Source organism: Amblyraja radiata, chromosome 1 (genome assembly GCF_010909765.2).
Source record: "Amblyraja radiata isolate CabotCenter1 chromosome 1, sAmbRad1.1.pri, whole genome shotgun sequence".
Classification (NCBI taxonomy): Eukaryota; Metazoa; Chordata; class Chondrichthyes; order Rajiformes; family Rajidae; genus Amblyraja; species Amblyraja radiata.
Genome location: NC_045956.1, coordinates 141,660,790 through 141,684,889, shown reverse-complemented (window position 1 = coordinate 141,684,889; position 24,100 = coordinate 141,660,790). Strand labels below are relative to the sequence as shown.

At 44.6% G+C, this 24,100-nt stretch overlaps 1 protein-coding gene and 1 non-coding gene across 5 annotated transcripts in view; both read left to right on the top strand.

Annotated features, from left to right (window-relative positions):
• zfr (zinc finger RNA binding protein) overlaps positions 1 to 24,100 on the top strand; it is a 61,668-nt gene that overhangs the window by 9,015 nt on the left and 28,553 nt on the right. For all 4 annotated transcript variants that reach the window (XM_033031859.1, XM_033031867.1, XM_033031852.1 and 1 more), the window contains 4 exons: positions 17,646 to 17,925; positions 19,093 to 19,216; positions 19,893 to 20,111; positions 22,565 to 22,803. In XM_033031859.1, the coding sequence (XP_032887750.1) occupies positions 17,646 to 17,925; positions 19,093 to 19,216; positions 19,893 to 20,111; positions 22,565 to 22,803 (862 nt within the window). The remainder of the gene's footprint in view (positions 1 to 17,645; positions 17,926 to 19,092; positions 19,217 to 19,892; positions 20,112 to 22,564; positions 22,804 to 24,100) is intronic.
• On the top strand, positions 4,992 to 5,103 carry LOC116983492. Its single transcript, XR_004414708.1, has one exon. It is a non-coding gene; the product is annotated as a small nucleolar RNA SNORA66 (small nucleolar RNA).

The window sequence follows — 24,100 nt, the reverse complement described above, 5'->3', positions numbered from 1 at the left end:
TTAAGTAACATTTTACAGATTTTTTTGATGTTGATTTAAAGGTTTGAAAGACTGCTATTGAGCAGTTTCTTGTTGTGAAATTGGGTGAAAAGCATGGGTAATCAACAATATAGATGACACAATAGCTCCAGATTTCTACAAACACAAACGAAGGTCCAGATAAATTGACCATTTTTACATTGATGAACTTCTTCTTATCAAGTCCACACACAAGATTAGACCTTGTTCAGCCAGAGCTGAACACAATTCTCGGCATCTGCATACAATGGTGTCTGTCTTGCGCTTCTTGTGCGTGGTGGTGGAAAGACTGGTGGAAACAATTAGAGACGTGAACTCTCTTTCCACGACCCAATTAATGAACTAAGATGAGTAGGATGTTTCACTAATTGCCATTTGTAAATTAACAATAACACTAATTTGCTACTATTGTGACATTTTCAAAGCTATGCAGATTTACTGAAAACTGTTACAGCAAGTGAAAAGCTTCTGTATTTTAGAAATTGGTGACACAAATACATTTGGGGATTCCTATAAAAGTTGCCAGTCTGGATAACTACAGATCACATGAGATCCAGAGTGAGCTAGACAATTGGATATACATTGCTTGCTTCGTGCTAGGAGTCAGGGTGGTAATGTAAGGTTGTTATTCAGGTCAGATGTCAGTAACTTGTGATGTGCTGGGTTCATTGTTGTTTGCCATCTACAGTAATGATTTGGATGAGCATGTAAATGACATGGTTAGCAAGTCTGCACATTACACCAGATTAAAGATTAGTTTATTGGAAACATAGAAAATAGGTGCAGGAGTAGGCCATTCGGCCCTTCGAGCTAGCAATATTCACTATGATCATAGGTACACAAAAATGCTGGAGAAACTCAGCGGGTGCAGCAGCATCTATGGAACGAAGGAAATGGGCAACGCTTCGGGTCAAAACCCTTCTTCAGACTGATAGAAGAAAGGAAAAAGGAGGAGGAGGGGGCTGAGGGAGAGATAGGAAGGGGAGGAGACAGCAAGGGCTAACAAAATTGGGAGAATTCAATGTTTATGCCCCCAGGATACAGACTCCCCAAGCAGGAATATGAGGTGCTGTTCCTCCAATTTTCGATGTTGCTCGCTCTGGCCATGGAGGAGACCCAGGACAGAGGTCGGATACAGAATGGGAGGGGGAGTTGAAGTGCTGAGCCACCGGGAGGTCAGGTTGGTTAATGCTGACCGAGTAGAGGCGATCGCCAAGCCTCTGCTTGGTCTCACCGATGTAGATCAGCTGACATCTAGAGCAGCGGATGCAATAGATGAGGTTGGAGGAGATGCAGGTGAACCTCTGTCGCACCTGGAACGACTGCTTGGGTCCTTGAATGGAGTCGAGGGGGGAGGTAAAGCGACAAGTGTAGCATCTCTTGTGGTTGCAAGGGAAAGTGCCCGGGGAGGGGGTTGTATGAGAGGGAAGGGAAGAATTGACAAGGGAGTTATGGAGGGAGCGATCCTTGCGGAAAGCCGACATGGGGGGAGATGGGAAGATGTGGCGAGTGGTGGGGTCATGTTGGAGGTGGCGAAACTGACGGAGGATTACTTGTAGTATGTGACGGCTAGTGGTGTGAAAGGTGAGGACTAGGGGGACTCTGCCCTTGGTGCGAGTGGTGGGATGGGGAGAGAGAGCAGTGTTACGGGGTATGGAAGAGACCCTGGTGCGAGCCTCATCTATGGTGGGGGAGGGGAACCCCTGTTCCCTGAAGAATGAGGACATTTCAGATGCCCTGGTGTGGAACGCCTCATCCTGGGAGCAGATGCTGCGTAGACGGAGGAATTGGGAGTAGGGGATGGAATCCTTACAGGAAGCAGGGTGGGAAGAAGTGTAGTCCAGGTAACCATGGGAGTTAGTGGATTTATAGTGGATGTCGGTCAGAAGTCTATCACCTGCGATGGAAATAGTGATGTCAAGGAATGGTAGGGAAGTGTAGGAAATGGTCCAGGTGTATTTGAGTGCCGGATGGAAGTTAGTGGTGAAGCTGATGAAGTCAGTCAGTTGTGTGTGGGTGCAGGAGGTGGCACCAAAGCAGTCGTAGATGTAGCGTAGGTAGAGGTCGGGGATAGGGCCCTGGTACGTCTCTAACAAGGATTATTCAACATGCCTGACAAAGAGGCAGGCGTAGCTGGGGCCCATGCGTGTGCCCATAGCTACGCCTTGTATTTGGAGGAAATGGGAGGAGATTCCGCTTGGGGAATCTGCATCCTGGGGGCATGAACATTGAATTCTCCCAATTTTGTTAGCCCTTGCTGTCTCCTCCCCTTCCTAATTCTCCCTCGGGCTCCTCCTCCTTTTTCCTTTCTTCTCCCCGGCCCCCCCATCTCCCATCAGTCTGAAGAAGGGTTTCGGCCCGAAACGTTGCCTATTTCCTTCGCTCCATAGATGCTGCTGCACCCGCTGTGTTTCTCCAGCATTTTTGTATACCTTAGATTTTCCAGCATCTGCAGTTCCTTCTTATTCACTATGATCATGGCTGATTGTCCAAAATCAGTATCCCGTTCCTGCTTTGTCCCCGTATCCCTTAATTCCATTAGCCCTAAGAGCTATATCTAACTCTCTCAGTGTGTATTGTCATATACAGAATGATGGAACATCATAGCACCTGCAAAAACAGGTAGTGGAAAGGAATATAAAAGTATATACTAATAGAGTGACATTTGAGGTTGAGGTAAGAGTACACGGCAACGTGTGGGGGATGGGAGGGTGGAATGGAGCGTGAAAGAGATGATTCATTCAGGAGTTGGGTTGCAACACAGAAGCAGCTTTTCTTAAGTTAGGATGTTCATACTCCTGTATCTTCACCCAGGAGATGAAGGGGGAAGAGAATGGATATGGAAACCTGATTCCATACATTTGCAATGCACCATGAAGATCAAATGTATAGAAGGAATTGAGGAGCCTGTGATGGGACGAGGCTATGATCACCATTGCGGATCGAGAGTAGAGGAGGCTGAGATACATCCCATCGGAATGTTTTCATGCGGCTGTGGAAGTTCAAAGGAACGTTCATGGGCATTCAGGCAAATGTGTCAAATGATAGGCTTGCATCTTGTGAGCAAGGGGTGAGTTGGGCCAAAGAGCCTGCTTTGGTGTTGTATAACTAAGGCTCTAAATGTGATCAAAAGGGAACTGCAGATGCTGGAATATCGAAGGTACACAAAATTGCTGGAGGAACTCAGCGGGTGCAGCAGCATCTATGGAGCGAAGGAAATAGGCGACGTTTCGGGCCGAAACCCTTCTTCAGACTGATAGGGGGTGGGGAAAGAAAGAAGGACAAAGGGAGGAGGAGGAGGAGCCCGAGGGCGGGCGGATGGGAGGAGACAGCTGGAGGGTGAAGGACGGGGAGGGGGGGAGGGGACAGCACGGGCTAGCCAAATTGGGAGAATTCAATGTTGATGCCAAGGGGACGCAAGGACCCCAGACGGAATATGAGGTGCTGTTCCTCCAATTTCCGCTGTTGCTCACTCTGGCAATGGAGGAGACCCAGGACAGAGAGGTCGGATTGGGAATGGGAGGGGGAGTTGAAGTGCTGAGCCACCGGGAGGTCAGGTAGGTTATTGCGGACTGAGCGGAGGTGTTCGGCGAAACGGTCGCCCAACCTACGCTTGGTCTCACCGATGTAAATCAGCTGACATCTAGAGCAGCGGATGCAGTAGATGAGGTTGGAGGAGATACAGGTGAACCTTTGTCGCACCTGGAACGACTGCTTGGGACCTTGAATGGAGTCGAGGGGGGAGGTGAAGGGACAGGTGTTGCATTTCTTGCGGTTGCAACGGAAAGTGCCCGGGGAGGGGGTGGTGCGGGGGGGAAGTGAAGAATTGACGAGGGAGTTGCGGAGGGAGCGATCTTTGCGGAAGGCAGACATGGGGGGAGATGGGAAGATGTGGCGAGTGGTGGGGTCACGTTGGAGGTGGCGGAAATGGCGGAGGATTATGTGTTCCTCCGCCATTTCCGCCACCTCCAACGTGACCCCACCACTCGCCACATCTTCCCATCTCCCCCCATGTCTGCCTTCCGCAAAGACCGCTCCCTCCGCAACTCCCTCGTCAATTCTTCACTTCCCCCCCGCACCACCCCCTCCCCGGGCACTTTCTGTTGCAACCGCAAGAAATGCAACACCTGTCCCTTCACCTCCCCCCTCGACTCCATTCAAGGTCCCAAGCAGTCGTTCCAGGTGCGACAAAGGTTCACCTGTATCTCCTCCAACCTCATCTACTGCATCCGCTGCTCTAGATGTCAGCTGATTTACATCGGTGAGACCAAGCGTAGGTTGGGCGACCGTTTCGCCGAACACCTCCGCTCAGTCCGCAATAACCTACCTGACCTCCCGGTGGCTCAGCACTTCAACTCCCCCTCCCATTCCCAATCCGACCTCTCTGTCCTGGGTCTCCTCCATTGCCAGAGTGAGCAACAGCGGAAATTGGAGGACCAGCACCTCATATTCCGTCTGGGGTCCTTGCGTCCCCTTGGCATCAACATTGAATTCTCCCAATTTGGCTAGCCCGTGCTGTCCCCTCCCCCCCTCCCCTTCCTTCACCCTCTAGCTGTCTCCTCCCATCCGCCCGCCCTCGGGCTCCTCCTCCTCCTCCCTTTGTCCTTCTTTCGTTCCCCACCCCCTATCAGTCTGAAGAAGGGTTTCGGCCCGAAACGTCGCCTATTTCCTTCGCTCCATAGATGCTGCTGCACCTGCTGAGTTCCTCCAGCAATTTTGTGTACCCTCTAAATGTGATTGCAGCTTTGCAGAAGAACAGATAAATTGATGGGATTTTATGGATAGGGAAGTTGGTAATCATGGTATCTCCTTAATAGATTAGCTTCATGTATTTGGGCAAATAACAAAGTGCTTGAATGTTTTCTTAGTCTTGTTCTTTAACTTTCATTATAAGCTAATAATGGCAAAATCACAATATTTAAAAAAAAACTCTAGGCATTCTTTGTATCAAGAAGTACAAAGCAGGTTCTCATTAGCAAACTAGATCACATGCCCAGCATAATGTTGCTGGAGTGAGGGGAACATGTTTGCAACAGTAAATTGTATCTGTGGTTACAGGCAGAATTCCAACTAGCCAATTCAATTTACTTTGGCTAGCAGCCCTGTATCACATACAAAAGAGCATGATGTCGTAACAGATTATTCCTGTTCATTGTCTAATGATTGTAAAAGTTCTTCCAAACTAACAATATTTTTTTACAGCTTGTATCTTCCTCTGCAGCATTTGAAGAATTTTGACCCAAAAAAAGCTATTTAAATCTAAGTTGATTTTAGTTTGAAATTTCTACTTGGAAACAGTATATTGTTAAATACTGTCATGTCTCAAACATTTTTGAATGCTAACCACTGAAAGATTATTTTATGAACTATAGCAAATATATCCCAAGTTCTATCTTTGCTTTCTTTATTTTCGCTTGTGCCTAGTTTTCTGTTTGCATACTTGGGGTTCACTATTCATTCATTGCAAGTTTGAATAATATTTGTGTGTGGCATTCCTGAATTTCCACCAGTATGTTTAATGTATTAGAATCTGAATATGGCCTTTTTTGCAGTGTAAATTTGGGCTTTTTCATTTACCCATCAAATGTTTAAAGATAATGAGGACCGAAATGGTGAATTTTGCTGTTTTGACATTTGGGCACTAAAGCCTGTTTTCGTGCAACTGTTCCTGAAGCAGAGATTCCATTTAATTGATGCCTTGTATCATAGATCTTTACAGTTGATCTATGCGTGAAAGTTGAAAAATGGCTATTTCAGGGGAAATTTCATGTTTGTTCATGTACAGATTGTTTAAGATTTAATAGGGGTGGTAGTGGGGAAGAGGGAAAATCTCTGGTAGATCCTTTCAAATTAAAGTTGGGTCTTTTGTGGAATATGTCAGAAAGTGTTGCTTAAAACAGAATAATCAAGTCATGGAGCACTTATTCTAAATGTATCAGTGCATTAGAGATAGAGTGAATCTCCCATTCATCTGCAGACTTTGCCTCCAGTAGATTGGCAAGACAGAGTTAATAGAGAGCATTGATTCAGTGAGATGAGCTCAATATCATCACAGTGCAAGTGAAAACTCGTAGGGTGTGTGTGATTACAGAAGGGGTACATATTCTTGGGCGGGCCAGGGAGAAAATCTTAAAACATTTAATGCGCTCCAAGTAGACTATTGGTGTGAATTAAACCAGATCTATGCAAAAATGCTACAAATGCAGCCCAACCAAAGTCTTATAAAGCTGCACCATGATTTTCTGACTTGTACTCAATGCCCTGACCAATGCAGATGAGTATACCATATGCCACCTTTACTGCTCTTATGTTACAACTTTGAGGGAGCTATGGATTAGACCCACAGATCCCTCTGTACATTAATGCTTTAAGGGTCTTCCCCTTGGATTTGACCTCCGAAAGTGCAATATCTTACTTCCTTGGATTAAAGTCCACCTGCCATTTCTCCACCTATTTCTGTAGCTGATCTATATGTCATTGTACAACATGACAGTCTTCCTCTGTAACCCGAGCAATTTTGTGTCATCTGCATTTGCGTGTCCTTGGCACGCTAATTAAGCGACCTCGTGGTTGCGTTGAGGCGCGAAGGTCACGCGCGACTTCATTCGCCCGCACAGCCGTCTGGAGCGTGTGACGTCATTTGTAGATAGACACAAAATGCTGGAGTAACTCAGCGGGACCGGCAGCATCTCTGGAGAGAAGGAATGGATGATGTTTCAGGTCGAGAATCTTCTTCAGTCTGAAAGAAGGGTGTTGACCCAAAATATCACCCTTTGCTTCTCTCCAGAGATGCTGCCGATCTCGCTGAGTTACTCCTGCATTTTGTGTCTATCGTCAATTTTCTTGGCCCTGCTCTGGGAGTAGGAGTGGGGGCGGACTGGATCCGCAACGGCCGTGAGCCCCAAGCCAAGTTCAGCGATCGTTTGCCTGCTTCTGCTGCTGTTGAAAATGAGATGTTGCATCGCGCCAGGGTCTTGGGCCCGTCCCACTTTGGCCGTCAGTTACGGCGCGCGAAGATTTTGTTCGCGACAAAAACTTCGGAGCCCTGTGCGATGTCGCGCTCAACTACATACCCCTCCCCGCTTCTCAGTGGGACCGGCCCTGCCCGGCCACACGATGCCCGTGTGCCTCAACACGACGACCAGGTAGTGTAATTTGCGTGCCAAGGACACGTAAGTGGGACAGGCCCTTTAGTAACCAACTCATTTGCACTTGTGTCAAAATCATTTGCATAGATCTCAAACAACAAAGATCTCAGCACAGATCCCTACAGAACTCCACTGATCACAATCTTCCAGCCTGAATATCATCCTTCCAATCCAATCCTTTGTTTTCTCTTTGTAAGCCAGTTCTGAATCCATACAATCAAGTTACTCAATCCTTACATCTTAATCTTCTGGATCGGCCTAACAAGGGGAACTTTATGAAATGCCTTATACACAGCATGGATATTTTAAAAAACCATGTCAGTCTGAAGGTGGGTCTATACCCAAAAAGTCATCTGTCCATTCCAATTTCCTCCACAGATAATGCCTGATCCAGTGAATTCCTCCACCACTTTGACTTTTGCTCAACATTCCAGCATCTGCAGTTTCTTGGGACACCTTGAGGCTGGATTGGATGCCTGTGATGGACTAGGCAGTGTTGGTTGCTCTCTGCGGGTTTAGGCATCCAAGAGCAGGGCATTTGCCATATAAGGCTGTAATTCTTGTCATGAGAATATTTTCTGCAGAGGTTTAATGCTTGGCATGCTGAATTTTCTCAGGTGCTTAAAGTAAATATGCTAATACAATGGGAGTTATGGTATATAGGAGATTTAAAAAGCTGCAGTGGGCTGGTTTTTTAATTGTTTTTTAAAACCTGCTATTTTGCATTTTATTAGAATCAATAGCAACATCTGTTAATTTGTCAGTTTTTCAAATGAATTAGGGTAGCATTGTGATCTCTGTTAGAAATGCTGATGCCTGGGGCTCAACTTGCCATTATCCTCAGACCTTTTTAGAAGGTTGATTGTGATGAAGAAGGGTATGGTCCTTTTTCTTTTCAGAATTTCTCAATCTTATAAGAAAATTTATTTTACATTTTATGTAATGCAAAATTCTGCATGAATATTACTCCAGAGACCTATGTAATTTTAAGAATTTGGGACCCGACTATGTGTTCGAGGCTGCATCAATAGAAATATTTTGGACATAAATGATGTCAATAGACAATAGTCTATTGATATCATGTCTTTGATTTATAAATAAAATTCCCCCAGAGGAAATACAAGAGAACTCAGTTGCAATTGTTTTTGGATATTAATGAATGGGAAAGAAAACGCCATGTTGGAGAAATTGCATTATTTAACTTCCAAGTAACTAAATATTTTCATGACATGATTGTTAAATTGTAGATAAATACTGCACAGAAACAGACCCTGAAGTCCCTCTCTTGTCCATGCTGACCGTGATGCCCAGCTAAACTAATCCCATTTGCATGCATTTGACCTAAGCCCTCTATTATGTTGCCATTGAAGTACATGTTCAAATGCCTTATAAACATTGTAATAGCATCTGCCTCTACTATCTCCGTCACCTCATTTGAAATATGTACCATCTGTTTGGAAAAACGTAACCCCTTGCCTCTTATCACCGTAAACTTATGTCCTCTTGCAAGCTCCTTTGCCCTGGGTGGAAAAAACACACCATCTAACCTAACTTATGATGTGATCTATCCAAATATGGTCTATCCAACATCTTGTGCAACTGCAAAATGACGGTTCAACACTTGTACTCAAATTTCTCTGCGTACTAAGACAAGCATACCAAATGCCTTTTTCACCACTCTCTATCCACCTATATTGCCGCCATTTTCAGGGAGTTTTGGATTGGCACCACCAAGGCCCCACTGTATATTAGTGCTCCCAAAGTCCCTGATATTTACTCTGTATTTACAGGCTTTGACTTTCCACAGTTCATTGCTATACACCTGCCTGGACTAAATTCCATGTTCCATTGTTCTGTGATCTGATGTATCTTTCATGCTTCCCCCATCTTGGAGTTCCTTCACAGAAACTTAACTCACTTGCCTGTCCTCATTCCTACAATAATGCCAAGTATAGCCCTTTCCCCCCCCCCCCCCCAGTTTGACTATGTATATGTGTTTGTATATATATGTGTGTGTGTGTATATATATATGTATGTACATATACATGTGTGTATATATACATACATATATATATGTATGTGTATATATATGTGTCTGTATGCATATATGTTTGTGTATAGTTTTATATATATATATACACATACATACATACATCGTATACTTATTAAAAGTCTGATCTTGTACGTGTGTGTATATGTGGTTGCCTTTACATCTTCGCAAAAACACCTTGAGGTAATGATAACATTTTTACATATTCTAATTCATATATTTCCCCTCGAGGCCGGGAACACCTTATCTGAACATTTTATGCTTTATTTCTCTACTTATTCTCGACTCATTACTGGTTAAATGTCTAAAGACTGAATTTAAAACGACCAGCTTTCACTGATGACGTCACTATAGCTCAGCTAGCCGTGATCATATTCACTGAAGATTTCATCCTATAGTTGATTGATTGATTGATAGACTTTATTAATCCCCTTATTCAGGGGAAATTCTGATGTCCTTGCAGCACATTAATAAAAATACAACACAGTATTCATGAAGAAATTCAACACCAAAACATAAAAACATCCCCCCACAGTGATTCCCACTGTGGGGGAAGGCACAAAGTCCAGTCCCCAGCCTCTTGTCCACCCAAAGTCGGGCCTATTGAGGCCTCCACAGTCGCCGCCACGGCGCCCGATGTTCTCGCCAGGTGATGGTACTCCGGCGTCGGGAGAACCCCCAGTTGACGTGTTATTTGCGATTAAAGCTTTAAAAATGGCAACTTTCACAAGATTATTACATATTCGGATTCACATTTTTCCCCGCTCGGCAGAAATCACTTTCAGAACATTTTATGCTTTATTTCTCGACTTGTTACTGATTAAAGTTTTTTTTTAAATCGAAATACTTTGAATTTCAAAAAAAAACACAATGGCTCAGCTAGCAGGGGGAGGGCGAATTGCTATTGCAACACGCTATTGCGACACGCAGGGCAAGTGCAATTGGAATTTTTTTTTAAGAGAACTGCTGAGGGAGATAAGGGGATTGTTGGAACCTCCTCATTTAAGCTTCTTGAAATAATGCAATCCTGGTCAATACCGTAAAAAATATAAAATCCTTTGCTCTTGCAACTCAATTGCTTTTGTGTCATACTGATCTGCCAACATATCAATTCTAATTCTCACAGCTTTTAGGAAGCTTTCAGTATAACCCCATCATAGCCATTGACCCATTCCTATTCTACATCGCCTCATTGGCTGATCCCTATAGGATATCTTCCTTGAGGACTACCCTCAGTAACTATGCAGCACCCTTTCTTTTGCCCCGCACCTTTGACACCTGAAACTTTTATATATCCAGAGCATTGTGCTTCCAGTTCTGCACTTCCCTCGACCACTCCGATGATTGCAAGTATATCATTACCCCCACTTCTTATCCATGCTCTCCTTATGGGTTAAGGGAAGGCTCCTTGGATTAAGAAACTGCAGTTGAGTTCACCAGCCCTCTTGTGCTTTCTTTTCCATTTCTACTTGCCCTTCCAGTACCTTTTCTATTCGGAGACACAATGAGCTGCAGATGCTGGTTTACAAAAAAGACAGTGCTGGAGTAACTTAGTGGGCCAGGCAGCATCTCTGGAGAACATGGATAGGTGACGTTTCAAGTTGCCCCCCCCCCCCCAGATTGATTGGTGGGGGGAGACACGAGGAGCTATTTTGCTGATGTTTTGGAGAGCAAACATGAGATTCTTCTGCTTTAATTATGATGGTCCATATTGTGAGGAAATGTTGCTTCACATTTTGTGTTCAATTATGTTTTGTATGATCATGGTTTGCTTGTGTTTAATTGTCTACCCCAACCACAACCAGCGACCCTGTGAAATTATCACAAAGAGAATCTGAATAAATGTATTTCTCAAGCTAGAATGATCGGTTTTTGCCCCTCAATTATTGACAGTTTGTATTAATGATGTTTAAGGGAGGGCCGATGACATGAAAGTAGGCTGCAGGGCATATAGTCATGAGGATATTAGCATTTTCAACAATATATTATTGGTTTAGTGTGTGGGTGAAAACTTGGCAAATTAAGTTTAATGGTGGGAAAATGAGGTTGTGCACATTGGTAAAAGGAATTTTAAGGCAGACTGTCATCCGAGTAGAGAAAGGTTACAGATGGGTGAAATAAGTAAGTTTATTGGCCAAGTATTCACATACAAGGAATTTGCCTTAGTGCTCTGCCCACAAGTAACAACATGACATAGTGACAGTTACGAATGACTCAGAAAACACTAAACATTAATAATAATAGTAAAACATTAATGATCTCTTTTTATTTTATTGTCCTGTTGAGTGTACAGTTTGTGGTGGGTTTTTGACTGTATGTGTGGGGGCGGGGGGGGGGGGTGGGTGGGGGAAACCTTTTGATCTCTTCCCTGTACGGGGACCCGATCTTTTCCCTGTCGGGTCTCCGTTGCCGTTGGGGCCTAGCACCGTGGAGCGGCTTCCAACCGGAACGACAGCTCAAGTTACGGAGCCTGCGGACCTACCATCGTGGAGCTGGCCGGCTTAGGAGCGTGGAGAGCTGCGGTGGCGTGCTGCTGCGACCCGACTCCGGTGGATGGTGATACCGGGAGCTCGCGCGTCCCCGGTGGGAGACTGCTTTGCGGGGCACCAGCAACGGCGACGACTCCTGCTCGAATTGCGGGGTTGAGAGTGACCTGGGCTCCGACATCGGGACCCGGAGCAGGGCCATACATCGCCCGGCGCGGCTTTAAGTGGCCGTGGGACTTGCTAGCGCCCGCCGGGGGCTTTGACTTTGACTTCAGGAGAGGAATGGAGAGCAGGGGAGAGACAAGACTTTGCCTTCCATCACAATGAGGAGGAGATTCACTGTGATGGATGTTTGTGTAAATTGTGTTGGTGTGTGTCTTGGTTCTTTTCTTATATGACTGCAGAAACCAAATTTCATTTGAACTTCATGTGAGGTTCAAATGACAAATAAACGGTATTGTATTGTATTGTAAAACACCATTGATCAAGCATGTGAACCAACAAAATACCAGATCAAAGGTAGGCTACAGATTTTTGGCTGTTGAGTAGAGCAACTACTCGTGGATAAAAACTGTTTTTATGTCTGGCTGTGGCACCTTTGACAGTCAAGAGTCGCCTTCCAGAGGGAAGTGATTCAAAGAGTTTGTGGCCAGGGTGAGAGGGGTCAGAGATGATCTTGCCCGCTCACTTCCTGGCCCTTGCAGTGTACAGTTCATCAATGGAGGGAAGGTTGCAGCCAATAATCTTCTCTGCTGATCGGACAATTCGCTGCAGCCTCCAGGTGTCGTACTTGGTGGCTGAGCCAAACCAGACAATGATGAAGGTGAGAATGGACTCTACGATGGCTGTGTAGAATTTGACCATCATTGCCTGTGGCAGATTGTGCTTCCTCAGCTGCCGCAGGAAGTACATCCTCTGTTGTGCCTTTTTGACTGTGAAGTCGATGGTAGCCCCCCACTTAAGGTCCTTGGTTCCCAGGAACTTAAAAGACTCCACAGATGTGACTGGTGTGTTGTTGATGGTGAGTGGGGTGAGGGGAGGGGGAGCTCTCCAAAAGTCTACAATCAATTCCACTGTCTTAATAGCTTTGAGCTCTAGGTTGTTGCTACGGCACCAGGACGCCAGCTGACACTTCCTGTCTGTAGGCAGATTCCTCCCCATCCTGGATCAGTCCAATCAGGGTTGTGTCATCCGCAAACTTGAGAAGCTTGACAGAGGTGTCTGTGGAGGTGCAGTCGTTGGTGTAGAGAGAGTAGAGGAGAGGAGAAAGTGCGCAGCCTTGTGGTGCTACTATGCTGAGTATTTGCGGGTCCGAGATGTGCTTTCCCAGCCTCACATGCTGCTTCCTGTCTGTCAGGAAGTTGGTGATCCACTGACAGAGGGGTTCAGGCACAGTCAACTCTGAATGTTTGGAGTGTAGTAGCTCTGGCACAATGGTGTTGAATGCAGAGCTAAAATCTACAAACAGGATCCTCGCATAGGTCCCCTGGCGGTCTAGGTGCACAAATAAAGCACAAATATTAATGGTTTGTGTGTACAACTTGCGAAAGGTTAGTGGGTAGGTGTAGCAAGTGGCTAATAAAGCAAATTACATATTGGGTATTGCAGGAGTGTTGGAATTTAGTAAATGTGGAGTATTATAACAATCCCTTGGAGAGAGCAACATGGAGGCGCAGCGGTAGCGTTGCTGTCTTACAGCGCCTTCAGTGCCAGAGACCTGGGTTTGATCCCAGCTGCTGGTTCTGCCTGTACGGAGTTTGTATGGGTTTTCTCCGAGATCTTCGGTTTCCTCCCACACTCCAAAGACTCACAGGTTTGTTGGTTAATTGGATTGTTACAAGTGTAAAATTGTCCCTTGTGTGTGTAGGGTAGTGTTAATGTTCGGGGATCGCTGGTCGGTACGGACTCGGTGGGCCGAAGCGCCATTTCGCTTTTTCGCTAGACTCAACTAATTGCAACCAATTATGGCCTGATCTCAGGAGTTTCAAGGAGATTTTCCAGGCTAATGAAAGGAAACATGAGCTGCAGATACTGGGATCTTGAACAAAACTGCTCGAGTACCTCAGCGGGTCTGGCAGCATCTGTGGAGGGAATGGATAGGTGAGGTTTTGTATTGCTACCCTTCAGACTGAGTGGTGGGGGGGGGGGGGGGGGAGCGGGGGGAGCTGGAAAATGTTGCCAGGACTTGCCTGGTTGTTTTTTCCCTTGCACTTTTTCAGCTCTCCGTCCTACTCCAAACAGTCTGAAGTATCCCAACTTGAAATGTCGTCACAGATGCTGTCTGGACTGCAGTATTGCTCCAGTACTTTGTGCCCTGGAATGAGAAGCTGTCCGATCTTGAGCGGCTACAGAAATTAGTGTTATAATTGGCGATTAGAAAAATGAGAGATGATCTTTTTGAAAAGTATAGCATTTTTTAGGGTGAACCACGGGGAAAATACCAGAGGACTGGGAGAAATTCAGAGTCCAGCAGAGGAGGACAAAGGGCTTAATTAGGAAAGGGAAAATAGATTATGAAAGAAAACTGGTAGGGAACATAAAAACTGATTGCAAACATTTTTATAGATATGTGAAGAGAAAAAGATTAGTTAAAACAAATGTAGGTCCCTTGCAGTCAGAAACAGGTGAATTGATCATGGGGAACAAGGACATGGCAGACCAATTGAATAACTACTTTGGTTCTGTCTTCACTAAGGAAGACATAAATAATCTGCCGGAAACAGCAGGGGACTGGGGGTCAAATGAGATGGAGGAACTGAGTGAAATCCAGGTTAGCTGGGAAGTGGTGTTAGGTAAATTGAATGGATTAAAGGCCGATAAATCCCCAGGGCCAGATAGGTAGCATCCCAGAGTACTTAAGGAAGTAGCCCCAGAAATAGTGGATTCATTAGTGATAATTTTTCAAAACTCTTTAAATTCTGGTTTCCTGAGGATTGGAGGGTAGCTAATGTAACCCCACTTTTAAAAAGGGAGGGTGAGAGAAAATGGGGAATTGCAGACCAGTTAGTCTAACATCGGTAGTGGGGAAAATGCTAGAGTCAGTTATTAAAGATGGGATAGCAGCACATTTGGAAAGTGGTGAAATCATTGGACAAAGTCAGCATGGATTTATGAAAGGTAAATCATGTCTGACGAATCTCATAGAATTTTTCGAGGATGTAACTAGTAGAGTGGATAAGGGAGAACCAGTGGATGTGTTATATCTGGACTTTCAGAAGGCTTTCGACAAGGTCCCACATAAGAGATTAGTATACAAACTTAAAGCACACGGTATTGGGGGTTCAGTATTGATGTGGATAGAGAACTGGCTAGCAGACAGGAAGCAAAAAGTAGGAGTAAACGGGTCCTTTTCAGAATGGCAGGCAGTGACTAGTGGGGTACCGCAAGGCTCAGTGCTGGGACCACAGCTATTTATAATATATACTAGACTAAGTGGGACCCGTTGGGTCCCAGCATCACACGGGAGGGCTGGTCACCAACGCAATATTCCACCTCTCCACCAATTCCAATGCTGCTCACCAGTGGGAGTGGGGGGGCGCTGTCTGTTGCGCTAGTATGGGTGTTGCGGGCCGAAGGTACTGGTTTGTAGAGGGCTAGTATAGACATTGTGGACCGTATGGATGCTTGGGCAGGCATCCAACTGTTGCAACGATTTTAAAAGCCAAGGCGAGGCAAACAATTGGGCTGCAGACACCCGGCAACCAAAATTCATTTTGTGAACACAAACTTGTCAAAAAAAGGCGAGGCAAACAATTGGGCTGCAGACACCCGACAACCAAAATTCATTTTGTAAACACAAACTTGTTAAAAAAGGCGAGGCAAACAATTGGGCTGCAGACACCCGACAACCAAAATTCATTTTGTGAACACAAACTTGTTAAAAAAAAAAGGCGAGGCAAACAATTGGGCTGCAGACACCCGACAACCAAAATTCATTTTGTGAACACAAACTTGTTTTAAAAAAAGGCGAGGCAAACAATTGGGCTGCAGACACCCGACAACCAAAATTCATTTTGTGAACACAAACTTTAAAAAAAAAAAGGCGAGGCAAACAATTGGGGTGCAGACACCTAACAACCAAAATTCATTTTGTGAACACAAACTTTTTAAAAAGGGCTGCAGCCGCTTTGCAGCCGTATCAAGGGGACTCACCGTGGAGTAGTCGTGCGTTCAGTGTTATTCGCAGTTCAGTCTCTGCCAGACCCTCTCGCTTCCTGGGTCTGGCAGAGACTGAGTGAGGCACGACACTTCCTGGTTTTATAGTCCCTCCCCCTGCCGCCAGCGGGGGCAGCCGAGAGAATGGGGAATTTTGTAAAAACATTAATATCTCTCTCATTTTTCATCGAAGGAAAAAATCCTCCGCACTCATACGGCGGAGGGGGGCTCTGAGCGAGTTGGCCAAAAATGACGGCCGTAGGTGGCGGCGTTCTCTCGGAAATCGCAGCAGTCGGCCAAAAGCGGTCAAGATCAGAGATTTAGTAATATAGATTAATGATCTGGATGAGGGAATTGAATGCAACATCTCCAAGTTTGCGGATGACACGAAGCTGGGGGGCAGTGTTAGCTGTGAGGAGGATGCTAGGGGGCTGCAAGGTGACTTGGATAGGTTGGGTGAGTGGGCAAATGCATGGCAGATGCAGTATAATGTGGATAAATGTGAGGTTATCCACTTTGGTGGCAAAAACAGGAAAGTAGACTATTATCTGAATGGTGGCCGATTAGGAAAAGGCGAGATGCAACGAGACCTGGGTGTCATGGTACACCAGTCATTGAAAGTAGGCATGCAGGTGCAGCAGACAGTGAAGAAAGCGAATGGTATGTTAGCATTCATAGCAAAAGGATTTGAGTATAAGAGCAGGGAGGTTCTACTGCAGTTGTACAGGTCTTGGTGAGACCACACCTGGAGTATTGCGTACAGTTTTGGTCTCCTAATCTGAGGAAAGACATTCTTGCCATAGAGGGAGTACAGAGAAGGTTCACCAGACTGATTCCTGGGATGGCAGGACTTTCAGATGAAGAAAGACTGGATAGACTCGGCTTGTACTCGCTAGAATTTAGAAGATTGAGGGGGGATCTTATAGAAACGTACAAAATTCTTAAGGGGTTGGACAGGCTAGATGCAGGAAGATTGTTCCCGATGTTGGGGATGTCCTGAATAAGGGGTCACAGTTTAAGGATAAGGGGGAAGTCTTTTAGGGCCGAGATGAGAAAAACATTTCTCCGCCTCGGGGCTGTGGCAGCGTTCCGGCGGCAGCGGCGACCCGACCTTGGAGCAGTGGCGGCGGCAGCGGCGACCCGACCCCGGAGCTGTGGCAGCGTTCCGGCGGCGGCGGACCCGACTTCGGAGGCTTGGCCGCGGGCCCAGTGGACGACATCGTCGGGAGCTCGCAGGTCACAGGTCACAGGTTGGTGACCTGTTTTTTCGGAGCTCCCGCAACAACAGCTTCGCCCGCTGGACTGGAGGGCGGCAGCTTCGACCACCCCGGGCCGCGGAGTTTGAACCGGCCCGTTCGCGGCGCTTGGATTCAACCGCGGGACTGACATACATCACCCGGCGGGATCACAACATCCGAAGCCTGGATCGCCTCGGCGCAGAGGGAAAACAAGGATGGAAGAGACAAAGACTTTAAGACTTTTGCCTTCCATCACAGTGAGGAGGTGCCTGGTGAACTCACTGGTGGATGTTAAATTTGTGTTTATTGTGTGTTTTTGTCATTTTTATTATATGTATGACTGCAAAGCACGACATTTCGTTCAGACTGAAAGGTCTGAATGACAATAAAGCTTACTTTACTTTACTTTATATTAGTTTACCGAATAAATCCTATCAATCTCTACATGCAGTTTCTGAAAAATAACTCTTGCATCTTGTTCTGAATGTGATACCACTTCTGTTTAGGGTTTTGTATTACTAAACACTACGCGTTTTATCTTTTTGACTAGCCAACAGCCGGCCACTGGCATCGCCTACTCCCATCCAACCACAGCTGGCAGCTACACGGTCCACCAAGCACCAGTAGCTGCTCATGCTGTGACAGCAGCCTATGCTCCGGCAGCTGCTGCTACGGCAGCCAGACCAATTCCTGCTGTGGCTGCAGCAGCAGCTGCCACAGCAGCCTATGGAGGGTACCAAGCAACACACACCGCAGCAGACTATGGGTATACACAGCGGCAACAAGAGGCCCCTCCGCCTCCTCCACCCGTCACCTCGCAAAATTATCAGGTGAACTAAATCAATAATTTATTTGGTATTTAGGCATACAATTGTTTGTAACTGTATTTGTTATTTCTAGGGATGACATTTCTTTCCAAGCCCCAGTGGAGGAAAAAATGTAATATAGGAGAAATCGACACAATACTTTTAAAGCAAGTTTTTAAATAGCTTGTGTGTTATGCACACAATTTAACATACAGTTCAATGCTTTGCATTGCTAAAATATTGTGTCAAATGGTCTCCTGTAATTTTATATTCTGTAATTATTTTTTTTGTATCGTGGTGGGAGTGAGGGGGAATATAGAAGCTGTACATTTCTTAAGATTTTGAGATAGAAATTCCTTATTATTTGAAGTGTAACAAAGAGATTCATTCTGCAGGACACTGAACAATGAAGTGAATAGAACATAGACAGAATAGAATTACTTTCATTTTGAGGCCAAGGCAATATTGGATAGAAACTTCAAAATGGGGGAGGGGAAGGAATTGTAAAAGTATATAATATGTATATTTACTTCATCCACCACCATTCTAAAGTGGCTGCAGTTTGTACTTTGTACAAAATCTATGGTTGGTGTGCCAATAACTTACATTTTCTTAAAAGATAAAAGGAATGGGGTGGTACAATGGCACAGCGGTACAGTTGATGCCTTGCAGTGCCAGTGACCCATGTTCGATCCAGACTATGGGTGATCTCTGTACACAGTTTGTATGTTCTTCCTTTGACCGCATGTGTTTTCTCAGGGTGCTCCAGGTTCCTCCCATATTCCAAAGATGTGCAGGTTTGTAGGTTAATTGGCTCAGTAAAATTGTTCTAACTGTGTAGGATAGAGCAAGTGTGAATAGGTTGGTTATGACTTGATGGGCCGAAGGGCCTGTTTCCACTCGACTAAATTCCTCTAACTGAACTAGTGCATTTAGGTTTAGCCAAACTGTTGTGTCGTTTTTGATGCCCTAGATTATTATTATTAGGGATATTGTTTATAGAATTAGATCATTAGGTTTTGTGTACCATCTAGTATCCAATCAGTCTTTATGCACAATACTCAATTATATTGATCTGGTCGTATACTATTTTAGCCCTAAATTTCTTTTTGTCTTGAGTTTTTGTCTTGAGTTTTTTGAGTATGTAGTGAAAAGCTAGGAACTAAGTTAGTTTCAATTGAACCTTTTCAGGACACCTATACGTATGTGCGCTCTACAGCACCAGCAATAGCCTACGACAGCAAACAATATTATCAACAGCCTGGTGCTGCAGCTCAACCACACCCAACTGCTGCAGAAGCCTACTATCAAGCTGGTGAGTATACATCTTTATTAAGGAATTGGTAGTGGAAGTGAATTTTCATGTTGTACGTCCGGCTTCTCTGGAAATCCCTTCTCGTCAGCATTGTGCGAATATCCTAACTGGATGTAATGGAAAGTGGAAGAGTATAAGGAGGTATTGAACACTGGTCCCTTTTTTTGTCTCTTTGCAATGAAATTTTATTAAGCAAAGTAACATTGGTTTCAATATTTTTAGCTTGCACTAACTAAAATACATGTATTGCCATTGAAGATACCTTTTTTGAAAAGTCTGCGGGTAAAGTAACTTTGTTACTGCCAGTCTGAAACTCTAGCCCCTCTCACTGCCTGACCCCATTGTCAGAATTGTTTTAATAACATAATTTTCTATAGCACAAAGTTTTAAGGGTCACAAAATGCTCTGTGTTTTGGAGAGTTTAGTGATTTACACTCCTGATGCCTCAGCTGGCAGAGTAGAAGTGTCCATTTGTTAATTGAAGATAACGCGAGGTAAAATGTAAATATAAGATAACATTAGAGGTGAATCATCATGTAGAAGCTCCTTGAAACTGAGTAACATACTACTTTGAAGTAGATGGATTGTGGTAGACTGTGTATACTTTATAATTGAGGGAATATTGACAAAAAAAGTTTTGCTTGTATCAATTCCTAAGACTTGTGTTTTACTGCAGCTGCCAAGGCAGGATATAGTCAAGCTGCAACGCAATATACACAAGCTCAACAGACTAGACAAGTGACAGCAATTAAGCCAGCTACTCCGAACCCAACTACTACCTTTACTGTTTATCCTGTATCCACAACTGTGCAACCAGCAGCTGCAGCAGCTGCCACCGTGGTTCCGTCCTATACGCAAAGTGGTACCTATAGCTCTACTGCTGTGACGTACACTGGTAAGTAAAGTAGCGAATATAAAAATGATGAATGTAAAAATGTAACCAAATATTTGTAAGAATATACAATGAGTGGTCCAACCATAGCTAAGAGAAATAGACAATTGGTGCAGGAGTAGGCCATTCAGCCCTTTGAGCCAGCACCGCCATTCAATATGATCATGGCTGATCATCCCCAATCTGTACCCCGTTCCTGCCTTCTCCCCATATCCCTTGACTCCGCTATCTTTAAGAGCCCTATCTAGCTCTCTCTTGAAAACATCCAGAGAACTGGCCTCCACTGCCCTCTGAGGCAGAGAATTCCACAGACTCTCATCTCTCTGTGTGGAAAAAGTGTTTCCTCATCTCCGTTCTAAATGGCTTGCCCCTTATTCTTAAACTGTGGCCCCTGGTTCTGGACTCCCCCAACATCGGGAATATGTTTCCAACCTCTAGCGTGTGTGTCCAACCCTTAATAATATATATTTAAATAAGATATCCTCTCATCCTTCTACAGTCCAGAGTATACAAGCCCAGCCGTTCCATTCTCTCAGCATATGACAGTCCGGCCATCCCGGGAATTAACCATGTAAACCTACGCTGCACTCCCTCAATAGCAAGAATGTCCTTCTGCAAATTAGGGGACTAAAACTGCACACAATACTCCAGGTGTGGGATCACTAGGGCCCTGCACAACTGCAGAAGGACCTCTTTGCTCCTATACTCAACTCTTCTTGTTATGAAGGCCAACATGCTATCCACTTTCTTCACTGCCTGCTGTACCTGCATGCATATTTTCATTGACTAATAAACAAAGACCCCCAGATTCTGTTGTACTTCCCCTTTTCCCAACTTGACACCATTCAGATAATAATTTGCCTTCCTGTTTTTGCTACCAAAGTGGATAACCTCACATTTATCCACGTTAAACTGCATCTGCCCACTCACCCGTCACCCTGCATTCTCATAGCATCCACCTCAGTTCACACTGCCACCCAGCTTTGTGTCATCTGCAAATTTGCTAATTTTACTTTGATTTCCTTCATCATTGATGTATATTGTAAACAGCTGCGGTCCCAACACCGAGCCTTGAGGTACCCCACTAGTCACTGCCTGCCATTCTGAAAGGGACACGTTAATCCCTACTCTTCGTTTTCTGTCTGCCAACCAATTTTCTATCCATGTCAGCACTCTACCCCCCCCCCCCCCCCCCCCATACCACGTGCCATAATTTTGCCCACTGTAATCTCCTACGTGGGACCTAATCAAATGCTTTCTGAAAGTCCAGTTATACTACATTCACTGGCTCTCCCTTGTCCATTTTCCTAGTTATATCCTCAAAAAAATTCCAGATTCGTCAAGCATGATTTCCCCTACATAAATCCATGCTGACTCGGACCAATCCTGTTACTGCTATCCAAATGTGCCGCTGTTTCATCTTTTATGATTAGCTCCAGCATCATCACCACCACTGTCAGGATAACTGGTCTATAATTCCCTGTTTTCTCAACTACCTCCTCTGGCAGCTTGTTCCATACACCTACAACTCTTTGTGTGAAAAAGGTACCCCTCAGATTCCTATTCAATCTTTTCCCCTTCACCTTAAACCTATGTCCTTTTGTCCCTGATTCACCTACTCTGGGCAAGGGACTCTGTGCTTCTACTTGGACTATTTCTCACATAATTTTATACAACTATAAGATTGCCCCTCATCCTCCTGTGCTCCAAGGAATAGAATCCCGGTCTACTCAACCTCTCCTTATAGCTCAGACCCTCTAGTTCTGGCAGCACCCTCATAAATCTTCTCTATCCTTTCCAGCTTGACAACATTGATATCTGACATCTTGTGAAAAGTAAATCATAAGCTTGCATTTAGATAAAAGTTTGTGGGTTGATAATGTATTTGATTTTTTTTTAAAGTGATTTGCTAAATATATAGATTTTCATACTGCTTTGAAAATGTTTTTTTTTCCCTTCAATGTCTGAATGATCTGAAGGACCAACTTTCCATCACAACTCAAGCCTTTTGGATTTAAACTTTTTATGTGGATTCTTTTGCATTGGGATCAAAATTAAAACTTTTGTGAATCAAATATCATGAAATTGATCCAGAATTTGGTGAACAATTTATTTGGCCTGATGTGAATACATTTTAAGGCGTGTGGATCCATAGGTGCTTTCTCTAATCCAATTGAAGGATTACAATCTGAATTTTATGATCAATATTGACAGCCAGCAATGCAGACAGCCAGCAATAAAGAGCAATGCAGACAGCTTCTGTAAACAGTTGAATCGCTAATTCTGGTGCTCTGAGATGCTTTCTGGCTTAACGCTGTATTCGGGTTGAAGGGTGTTTGCATGTTTATAAACTTTCAACTAAAATACATCCATGTTTGATCATCTCAGAAGGAAAACTTTCAGTCTGATGGCTTCATTTTTTTTTGTAAAATAATTAATGTTCTTAATTTTCATAGGAGCTACATATGCTGGTTATGAAGCTGCAGTGTACTCTGCTGCATCTTCCTATTACCAACAGCAACAGCAGCAGCAGCAACAGCAACAACAACAACAACAGAAACAAGCTGCAGCTTGGGCTGGGAGCACTTTTACCAAGAAAGTACCTTTCCAGAATAAGCAGAAACCAAAGCAGCCTCCAAAACAACCTCAGATTCATTACTGTGATGTTTGCAAGATCAGTTGTGCTGGGCCACAGGTAAGACGTATTGGTTTTTAAATAGAATAAAGTTAGATTCAAAACAATATCTTTTGATTTATGGTTCACAGTTGCAGTTTATTTGCTGCTTTTGTAGCACTGGGCACACAACCAAATATGCATTGATCATTTTAATTATCCATATCAATTGAGCTTGGCAATCTTTGTGAAGCAGGGTTTCTTTATCCTCACTGCAGCCACTTAGTGGAAGTGGAGGTATCAAATGCTTGGGATGTTGTAAGTGATGCCGTTGGGAGAAAAAAGGTTGTTTGGAAATAGATGACATCAATTCTTGGGAATCCAGGCAACTGGAGAGTATGCCGTCATTCTTCTAACTCATACTTTGCAGTTGGTGAAATAAAATGTTACCTGTTACTTATCAGTCCATATCTAAGTTTTGGATATGGCAGATCAAGTCTACTTTTCTGCCATGTCCTTGTAACCCACGTATCCCTTACTGATTAGAAATCTGTCCAGCTCAGCCCTGAATAGAGACCAGGGCTTTATCCTTGTAGCACTCTATAGTAAAGAATTCTAAATACAATTCTGAGAGAAAAAATCTTTGTCATCTGTCTAAAATGGATGCCCCATTATCCTGAAACCATGTACTCCAGTCATAGACTATTTTATGGGAGAAAACTTACTTTTGGCATTACCCTGACTGGCCCCTTAAGGGAAAGAAAAATACTCAAAATAATGGTATAACTCAGGGGTCAGGCAGCATCTTTGGAAAACATGAATAGGTGATATTCCAGGTTAGAACCCTTCTAGCTTGTGTCTAGTCTCATAAGAATCTATGGACTTTTATCTATCATCCCCACTTCTGACCTTGGGATGGAGGAAGGTTCTTGATGAAGTAACTGTCAGAGCTGCTGAACAGTAGCCATTAAGGTGCACTGCCTTACTGTTTTTTTCAGCACTGGGGTGATGCGAGTCATCTTGAATCCCCTGGGCATCTCTGAGGGAAGGACGCAGCTCTGTAGGACTTTGGTCATGCAGCATTTGGGGAGTTGTGCGCAGTTCTAGTGCAGGATAAGTTACACCCCGGCTATTCCGTGCCGCAGGTGTCGTTCCCCCTGCACAGAGCAACACGTTTCCATCTATCCCCGTCTGTCCAGCAACCCCCTGGCTGATGGGGACGCTAGGTCACGAACACTGACCTAGCGAGTGTTCCCGGCAACTCGCTCCATCTCACCGGGAGCCCTGTTCTCTTTCTGAGATGGCTTTTTGTTTTGTACCAAACCTTCATTTGTAGGATCACTATCTACTATCATCTGATACAATTGCTCTACTCTTT